The sequence below is a fragment of the Hippoglossus hippoglossus genome, chromosome 18 (assembly GCF_009819705.1).
Source record: "Hippoglossus hippoglossus isolate fHipHip1 chromosome 18, fHipHip1.pri, whole genome shotgun sequence".
Lineage (NCBI taxonomy): Eukaryota > Metazoa > Chordata > Actinopteri > Pleuronectiformes > Pleuronectidae > Hippoglossus > Hippoglossus hippoglossus.
The window spans coordinates 13369763-13379857 of record NC_047168.1 but is presented as its reverse complement, the minus strand read 5'-3'; the positions used below and the strand labels follow the sequence as shown (position 1 = coordinate 13379857).

General features: G+C 42.2%; 1 protein-coding gene across 8 annotated transcripts; it reads right to left on the bottom strand.

Annotated features, from left to right (window-relative positions):
• Window positions 1–1144: 1144 nt before the first annotated feature.
• Window positions 1145–9428, bottom strand: LOC117751834 (NLR family CARD domain-containing protein 3-like). 8 transcript variants are annotated; one of them, XM_034568808.1, is made up of 11 exons: window positions 9333–9428; window positions 8509–8578; window positions 7937–8041; window positions 7088–7192; window positions 6809–6913; window positions 6522–6655; window positions 4375–6154; window positions 3513–3686; window positions 3054–3227; window positions 2663–2709; window positions 1145–2422 (listed from the first exon to the last, which is right to left on the bottom strand). In XM_034568808.1, the coding sequence occupies exons 2-11, from the start codon at window positions 8568–8570 to the stop codon at window positions 1899–1901; spliced, it is 3210 nt and encodes a 1069-aa protein (XP_034424699.1). In that variant the 5' UTR covers window positions 8571–8578; window positions 9333–9428; the 3' UTR covers window positions 1145–1898. The 8 variants fall into 8 exon arrangements, with proteins under 8 accessions (XP_034424699.1, XP_034424697.1, XP_034424703.1 ...); XM_034568806.1 differs by having other exon boundaries at window positions 1869–2422; window positions 7088–7249; window positions 9333–9375; XM_034568812.1 differs by lacking the exon at window positions 7937–8041 and having other exon boundaries at window positions 1869–2422; window positions 9333–9388.
• Window positions 9429–10095: the final 667 nt, after the last annotated feature.

The following is a 10095-nucleotide window of genomic DNA, read 5'->3' as shown; positions in this document are numbered from 1 at the left end:
CGGAGGAGGAGCGGGACACACGGAGGAGACAGAAGGAGGAGAGAAGCATGGCCGCTGCTGCAGAGACCGGTTCAACCCCCCCACACCCCCTCCTCCTGTACGTGATGACAACGTCCTCCCTCTCTCTCTCTCTCTCTCCCTCCCTCTCTCTCTCTCCCTCTCTCTCTCTCTCTCTCTCTCCCTCTCTCTCTCTCTCTCTCCCTCCCTCTCTCTCTCTCCCTCTCCCTCTCTCTCTCTCTCTCCCTCCCTCTCCCTCTCTCTCTCTCCCTCTCTCTCTCTCTCTCGCTCTCTCTCTCTCTCTCTCTCTCTCTCTCTCTCTCTCTCTCCCTCCCTCTCTCTCTCTCCCTCTCCCTCTCTCTCTCCCTCCCTCTCCCTCTCTCTCTCTCCCTCTCTCTCTCTCTCTCTCTCTCTCTCTCCAGCTCTTTGTCTGCCTCGCTCTACCCTCTCTCCCTCCTCTGTCTTTTGTCAGTGAAATTCAAATTCATTGGTTTTATTGTCGTGACTGATTCACGCAGGTCTCACATTCAAACTCACATTGTACAAACACACAACCACGTTTAACATGTGTCTATCATGAGGATATTGATGATTCATTTCAATTAAGCCACAGAAAAGAAGGAGAGTTATTCTTCCATCATCACCAGGGGACAGGGGCCACTAGGTATTGACCGTTCATTGGTGCAAAAACAATGTGATAAATTATAGAAAGACACAAAATGAAAGCTGGACAATGGATCAAATAGAGACGAGGATATACAACAATAGGAAAACAATAAAACAAAAGTTGCTGAATGACCCAAAAAATGATGCACAGTAAAACTGAATTAGGACGAAGCTACAACAAAACAATTTAGGTTTGAGGGTGAAGAGGCCCCACCCTCCCTCCCAGCGTCTGAGGGGCGACAGCTGGGACTCGCTGCTCTCAGGCGGCCCCTCCCTTCACTGTCAGCCGCTCATCCACACATGACATTGTGTTCATGTGCACATGAACCAGATACAGATCAAACTGTGACGCTGGCTCAGGGAAAACAGTCGCTCCGGCACAAATACAAATTGTAAGAAATTTAACTTTTCTGTTCTCAGAGCAGATTTAAAGGTTTTGTTAGTTTAAAAAAATAAATAAATAAGGAAAACAAAGAGAAATATATTGAATGTTTATTAAACCTTCACTAAAATGATACAAACTGCAGAATTAAAGCCACTCGCAGTACAAAGTAAAATACATAGTCCATATAAACCACGGGAAGTAAAAAAAATGTGGCTTTTTAAGATTAAGATATTATATAACTACAGGTTATAAAATACAAAACAGAAACAAGATACACATTTCAGTAGTTATACAGAATCCTCACCCCACTAATTTGCAAATATCAGTATACTTACAATACAAATGCTCAAACAAGCCTCTGGGCCAGTAGGTGGCGATCAGGTCGACATTAATGATCCTTACATTACATTACATTTAGCTGAAGCTTTTAGCCAGAGTGACTTACAATAAGTGGATTCAACCATGAGGGTACAAACCCACAACAACAAGAATCAAGAAAGTACAATTTTGACGATCAGTCAGAAGCTATATAAGAAAGCTGTGATCAGAGTAACATTGAGCGAGGCAGATGCCTGTGAATCAATGGTAATGTGGTGCCGTGATGCTAAATATAGCTGCTAACTTGTAATTAAACCTATGACACAAACAAACCAACAATGAGCATGCCCCAACCATTTTGGAAAATCTGTACTTTGGAAGGCATTTGTAAAAAATCTCAGTTTAAGACACACGTAAAACGCTGTTTAGACAAGAGGCCCAAACGTAGTGGGAAAAGTTTAATAGTGTTGACAGAGCACTAACCTACACACTTTGTTTGCACATGAGCAAAGTCAGAGCTTAATCACAGTGGCTAACAAAATAATGCAGAAGAATGAGTGCGAAGTTCGACAGCGGGATAGAGGGGCTCACTGAACGTCGTTCTGAAGGTATGGAGGTGAACCCAATTGCTGGAGATAACTCTGTAGAAGGACAGACTTCCAGCCGGCCAATCCAGATACACTCCCACCCGACTGGAGCGCCGGCAGAGGGAGGATACATTGACTCTCTGGCTGCAGTGCAGAGTGTAACAACCCTCATCGGAGCAAATCAGACTCCAAGACTTGTCGTTGCATCCCAGCTTGCAATCGTCCACATCCCCGCTCCTGCGAGTGGGTTTGTATGTTACCCCAATGTTGAAGGGCTCCGTCACTTCAACCTCCCAGTAGCAGCACCCATCCAGACTCTGCTCGCACAGCACTTGTGGGCACTGATCAAACCTCTCTGGGTGACGGCGATATGATTGCTTCTCTTCCCCCCAGGTCACCTTCCTGTTCTCTTCAGACAGGCAGAGGTTCTTATGAGCTGTGTTGGGGTCCAACGTGAGCTCGCAGGCATCTGAAGGTAAGAAAAAGTATAATTTCATGAGCATCATAATGTAGCTTACGGCCACTGCTGGCAACATTAAGCATTATACTAAATCTGAAATCCAGGGTCTCATTATGTTCCATGCAAAAACCTGACAATACTACAGCCTGCACATCAGGGGGCTGCAGCTGAGAAGGAGTGCAGGTAAAAAGTCAATCGAAAGCACGTAGCCTGTAACATTAAGCTAAAAGGATTTCTACAGAAACTTACATTTCTTGAATCCTGGTATCATCCGGTGACTTCCACAATGATCAGCACTGTGGAGGAAAATGAGGATTAAAATCTTCCAACCAAGAACAATCCAAAACTTCCAACAGCACTTCTCTCAGCTCAAGAACTCAGCTGTGCGGTGATGTCGCACACTATTTGTACAATTGCCAAACCCAATTTGTAAAACCTCTCCGGGTCATTACCCACAGTATCTTAAGAGTCGCTATGTTAAACTTGCAGGTTGTTGGCCCCCTGACCGACTTGTGGGCCGTTGGGGTCCCTCAACCTAACATTAGTCTGGTTAACTGCAGCAGCTCAGATTGAGAGCAAAGTCGTTACCCTGAGCTTTTCTGTGAACCACAGACCAGAATGCAGCAAGGATTATAATTACTTGAGAATGCTGAGCTTGTATTTTGAATCTTGTTTCAGCTCAGAGAGAAGGTCGATTCCTGACTCTCCTGGATCATTGTAGCTCAGGTCCAGCTCTTTCAGATGAGACGGGTTGGACTCTAGAGCCAAGGCCAGAAACTCACATCCAGTCTTTGTCACCAGACAACCTGACAATCTGACACAACACAGAATTTAGTTAATCAGCGAGTTCTTGCAGCTCTGAATGGATGTGAAGAAGATCAACCTTTATTTGGTGTTTATTCATGCAACCGGATGGAACATGTTCTTAATGGTGTTCTTTTCAGTATAACATTGTTTAAGCCAAGGTAGGAAGTGAAGCTGAGTGTATGAAGCCCAATTCATGGTTCTGAGAACATTGTGAGACAGGGCATTATAATATATAACTATAGATAAAAACTATGATATCTGAGTGTGTGCAGTTTGTTGCATAAATGTGTACCTCAGTGTTTTCAGTTTGCAGTTCTGACTCCTCAGACCAGCACAGAGCAGCTCTACTCCTGAATCTTTCAGGTCATTGTTGCTCAGGTCCAGATCTCTCAGAGGTGACCAGGGAAACGTGAGACCAAAGCCCACACGTTCAACCAACTCTGTCGTCAATTTGCAGGATGCGAGTCTAAGGGTAGATAATAGGGTTATAAGATTAGGAAAGAGGTGCACCCATTTAGTTAGTGAGTTTATTGTCCCTGTTTCCAACTCTGCACATTCACCTCCTGAAAATACATCCCATGGCACGAAGAACAGAGCAAGAAACAGTCTACGTTCTTAAACAGCAACAAGAACAAGGAGGGACATCTCAAGCCTTTAACATTGACAGACGGTAGAGAGCTGGGTTGGTAATGGGATGTCTCATTCAGGGCTGCAGATACCAGGCTTTTGCAGAACCGGGCCCTGTCGCACCTTATCGACCTTAACCTGTGTCGTGAAGGTATATTTAAAGGGCGGCAGTTGAGTGAGTGACAGATTTCCTGGTCTACTGAGGTTTCGATGCCAGTGAAGGCCTTACAGTTGAGTTCAGAGAGGTTGTGGGGAGACTTATTACTGGGCAGCAGTCACACGTGTTGAAGTATCACGTGGAACAGTTAAGTAGGATGGGTTGGATGATACTTTGTACAACAGTAGAAGATTGGGGAGACGTACATCAGATATATATAAAGAATATACACAGGAAAGTCCTCCCTGTCCCACTTATATCCAACTAACTCATTGGTGAAACGAAGAAAAAGAAGAAGATCAGCGTACACTCCACAGGAGTGAAAGAAATACTGAAACCAGATTATCTTACATATGATAAGTAAACTTACATGGCCTTTTTGCTGCTCCTCACTGCTGGTATCAGCCTCTTTCTGCCCTCATTGGATGTGTTGTAACTCTTCAAGTCCAACAAATCCAGATCATTCTTCGATATCTGCAGCATGTAGGCCAGTGCCGAGCAGTGCAGGGGAGTCAGCTCAGGTTTTGAACCATCTTCTATCTTCAAATATTCCTCAATCTCTTCTTTGACTTTCTGGTCTCTCATTTCAGTCATGGCCCTGAACAGGGTGATGCTACCTTCTGGAGAGATGGTCTTTCTCCGGAGGGATTTCAGGTAAGTTAATATTTTCTTATCGGTATCTTGGCTTGGATCCGGCCATGTTATGAGACCCTGAAGGACTCTCCCATTAGATTCAACCAGGAGGCCCAGGAGGAATCGTAAGAAGTAGACCAGGTGGCCATTCTTCTTCTCCAACACTATGTCAACTGTGACTTTCAGAAGCTCAAGTAAAGTTGGTTCTTTGTCCTTCAGTTTCAGGAAGTCGTTGAGCTCTGTTGTTTTCTTGTTCATGAAACAGTCATAAACGTAGAGAGCTGCAAAGAACTCCTGAATGGTCAGATGAACAAAGAAGAAAACCTTTCTGTGGGAAAAGACATCTTCCTCCCTAAGAACTGTGGTGCAAAATCCAGAGTGGATAGATGCTTCTTTTATGTCAATGCCATAGACTTCCAGGTCTTCCTCATAGAAAATGAGGCTGTTCTTCTGCAGATGATCAAACGCAAGCTTGCCGAGTTTCAGAAGAAATTCTCTCTGTGTTATCAGAACGTTTTCCTGAGGCTTCTTGTACATTTTTCTGTTTCTACGTTTTGTCAGAGTAAACAGGTAATGTGCCATCATCTCTGTCAGAGTTTGAGGAATTTCAGCGTTCTTGTCTTCAGCAAAAACTTCCTGGAATAATATGGCAGAAATCCAGCAGAAGATTGGTATCTTGCACATAATGTGGAGATGTTGTGAAGAATGGATATGTGAAGTGATCCTCTCAGCAAGATCCAAGTCATGACTAAATCTCCTCATGAAATATTCAGTTTTTTGTTTATCATAGAACCCTCTTATCTCTGTCACCATGTCGACATACTCTGCTGGGATCTGACTGGCTGCTGCTGAACGAGAAGTTATCCAGACTTTAGCATCCGGGAGAAGGTTACCCTGGATCAGGTTTACTAGGAGATTACCCAGAGATGTTTCTTCACTCAGAGATGTTTGCCTCTCAATGTTCTCAAAGTCCAGTTTGAGTCTGCTTTCATCCAGGCCGTCCAGGATCACTACAACCTTGGTTTTGGCATAAAGCTCTGGACTTTCCAAATCACAGAGTACAGGGTGGAAGTCGGTCAGGAGCTTGTGCAAGCTTTTCTCACCTGTACTCAAATTCAGCTCTCGGAAAGCAAAATAGAAAACAAAATCAATGTCTGTGTTTGTATCTCCCTTGGCCCAGTCGTAGATGAATTTCTGCACAGAAAAAGTCTTTCCGATCCCTGCCATGCCGTTCGTCAGAACTATTCTTTGGGTTTTCTCTTGGCCAGACGAAGGTCTGAATATATCCTTGAGGTTCACTGTATGTTTCGACAATGAAGGCATTTTCAATTTACGTTCCAGCTGACTGAACTCATGCTCTGCTTGTTGCCCTCCGCTCTCTCCAGTGCTGATGTAGAGTTCTGTGTAGATGTTGTCCAAAGAAACCCGACTGTCACCAGTACCTTCAGATGTGAAGGTAAATCTTTTTCGCATTTCTTCTTTAAAAACATGTTTTGCTTTCAAGAGATGGTGGACCCCTGTAACAAACAAATGAATCATTGCAAATTCCAATAATATCCATTAAATTAATAGCAGATCATTTTAGCTAAATCCTGAGCAAACTCAAAATCCTGACTTTGTGACTTTGGGCTCTCACACATACTTTGTTAGGTCTGGAACTTTGGACTTTTCAGTTTAGTCTGAAAAGTCAAAAATAACCAAGACCACAGTACGGAGCAACGGACCAATTTATTCTGACCAAAAGAGGTGGTCTCGATCCAGATCAAACTGAACCCTGGTTCGGCTTGAAATGATCAACTTGATACTTTATCTAGTTGTTTGCCTTTTTATTTAAAAGAAAACTTTGTTATTAGAATTAGTTGTGGTGGCAGTATTCAAACTTACCGGTATCATCTCTATGGCTTTGAGATAGTTTTTGGCGTTTCGTTCCACACGTGGGACAGGGGGAGTCCGACTCATCCCAGTCTGACGTGAGACACTGTTTGCATGACCGGCTGGGTGGTTCCCCAGTCATCTGGCTGTTAGCAGTGCAACAAATGGCACATTATTGGTCAAAGTATTCACTCAAACTAAACACGTTTTTCGAACCCCCTTCAGCAGTAGTTTTATTTTTTTATAAATTCTTCATCAGTTTTTGTTCAAAGTTGTGTTTGGACATGACGCAGAATTACCGTTCAGGACTCTCATCTCCTATGTTAGGTGGTACGTGCATGGATGCATCACTCTTCCAGGAGACTCCACTGGGAACCTGGGACCCATCTGTTGTCATGTGTGAACTACAAGAAGAGAGATTTGCTTTATTTGGTTACCAACACTATCATTCTTTTTTATTTTCTGTATTGATATTTAATTGCATGACTGCGACAGACAGCGTAACCTGTGTCCAGCTGTGTCAAGCCCATTTAAGGATATACTGTACTTTAATTAAAAAACACTAAATGTAGAGTTACCGTTTAGGCCTCTTATCTCCTATGTTAGGTGGTACGTGCATGGATGCATCACTCTTCCAGGAGACTCCACTGGGACCCTGGGACCCATCTGTTGTCGTCTGTGAACTACAAGAGGAGAAATTAAACTCTGAATCTCCTTTGAGCTCTGTCTTTGGTCTCCACCTTCATTTAAGAAAAATATCTGGGTCATTGTGACTGTCCACTTGATCGTGGATGTACGGTAAAACCTTGACACTGGAATCAAAGTTCTTTCCTATGCTAGTTAACTGCTCTTCTACTGTTTAAGGCCAAAATTCTATTCAATTTCAATTCATTCTTATTTGTATACCGCCAAATCATAATATGCATTATCTTAAGGCACTTTACATAGAAGGTCAAGACCTTAAAATGTATAGAGAAACCAACAGTTCCCACAATGAGCAGCTCTGGCGACTGTGGAGAGAAAAAACTCCCTCATTAACGGGAAGAAAACTCTAGAACCAGACTCAATGTGGGCGGCCACCTGCCTCGACCGGTGGGTGAGTGGAGAGAAATGGGGAGTAGAAGAGAGATGGGTGGAAAAGAGGGGAGAGGAGAGAGAGGGGGGGAGAGAAGAGAGACCAGGAACAGTTGTCCACCATCAGGTTTCAGCTCTGACTAGTTATAATGAAAACAATAAGAGTGTAAAGAGGATTTTAATGATAGCAGCGACAATTCATATAATAATAATAATAGTAATAGTAATAATAATTAATAATTATTAATAATAATTGTTGTTGTCTGAATCCTGCAGCTCTGGAGTCAGAGATACCTGGAAACAGAGAGAAAGGGAAAGAGTTTGGACATAACACAGAATTCATGTAGAGTTACCGTTCAGGACTCTCATCTCCTATGTTCGGTGGTACGTGCATGGATGCATCACTCTTCCAGGAGGCTCCACTGGGACCCTGGGACCCATCTGTTGTCGTGTGTGAACTACAAGAGGAGAGAGTGGTCAGTCACTCACCAACTATACATCATATACGTGCATTAATAAGACAAAACAAACAGTTCAGGGGAATCATTGACTTTGGCAATAACAAGAAGAACAATAGAGCACTGAGCATTTGCTAGAAAGTCACTGGGAGGTTCGGTATGAAAAACAATTCCCTCATGAAAAACCATGGCACTGGGGGAGAGTAGAAAACAAGCTGTGAACCCAGCATTGACACAGACCGGCTTTAATTCAATCTACTGGACACTGGAAAACATCTCGGATTTCACAACATTTTCCAACATATGAACTGAATATTTGCTGTAGGGGGGGTTGTGCTCCTGCTCCTGGGGACTTTTATCGTGAAGAAACTGAAACTAAAATGACACAGACTGAGAAACTTTCAGTTTAAAACAGGACACAAGTTACAGTTGCTGCTCTTTACTCATTTCCCTGTCATGATATTTACCTGATTGAAGACTCAGAGCTGGAGGCAGCAGCGGATTCACTCAACTTCCTCTTTCTCCTCATTTCTGCAGCTGAAACACAAACAGACGTTTCCAAAGGCTCCAAAGTTCATAAAGGGAGAATTTCAGTCTCATGTCAGATCTGACCCAGATTACTTCATACTTTTAAAAATAATTTACAACATGCTTATTGTTATTTCTAACTATTTTAGCTGCATTACAACGTCATTAAATTGGTCTGCAAGATCAAAACTCAACTTTAATATTTTCACTTGAGTACCTTTGCATTTTGTTTTACTGTTTTTTATCTTAATCCCTGTTCTGTTCATTTATTTGTATTTATTTATTTGTGTTATTTAATGTGTCTGTAGTTTGTTTATATGTTTCAGTTCAGTTCTTGCTGTTTATTTGTCTGAATGTAAAAAATAGTCAAACATTTCTTTATCTGTCCCAACATCTAAACCTGGCTTTACTGCCCCCCCTGTGGTGACAGCGCGGTACTGTCTCTGAACAACAACCCCTCTCACATGAACCGGGTTGTTTTTCTCACGTAGACAAAGTCTGAACCTTTTCTTTTTATCACATCCGATTCAAAGGCTCAGACTTTAACACGTTGCAAAACAATAACAAAGTATAAATCCAGATTCCTCGTGACTTTGTACGTTCAGTTCACTTTGCGACAAAGTTGAGCAGCTGTGATCTTTGACACGTCCGCAGAGTGACGCACTAAGAAATACGCGCACACACAGAGGAGACGCACACACACAGACAAACACAAACGCACACAGACACGTTCATAAACACGTTAACAAACACCTGAACCTACTTTGACGTCAGAAAAACGCTTTTCTTCTTGTTTCCAGAATCTGTCCTGACGAGAGGCAGCTGAACGTCCTTTGTCCAAAATGTCCTCACAGTTTCACTTTCGATATGACGAGATAGGCTGATTATAAAACAGGGTTTGACACGTCATGACTTCTATATTTATACAAAAATACTAGTTAATGAAGAAAAAAAGACAAAATTAAGAGAAATTAATCCAATAACATCTTGTTATATTATATAATATCATCCTGATACATTATTCTGACATTAGTTAATCGACTTACCATTCTTTTTGTTACAACTTTATTCTTAAACTCTTAAAATTGCAGTTTTCTTCAATGAGACTTTGAGTTGTTGGAGTCCTGAGACTTCTCTGAAACTAACGAGACACATTCTGTTGTTTACACCTGACGTGTTGATTTATTGTGAAAGAGAACAAACAGATCAATGACACTAAAGAACCACAGACGTGTGAAACCACAGACGGAGACTCACTCCCTCTGAAGAAACCAGCTTCACGCCAACAGCCACAGGTAAATCTTCAAAATACTAATTTAAAATTTCTCAACAAAAAAACAAACACGGCTTTGACATCGTCCCTCTGCTTTCCTTCGCTGCTCGTGATAAATTATCTTCTTTTTCATAAACATGTAAACAACATTTCTTTTTACGATTTTTGCTTGTCATTTTACAGATAAAATAATTAGTCATCAGTTATCAGATTAATCAATAATGAAAATATTAATTTGGTGCAGCCCTGAACA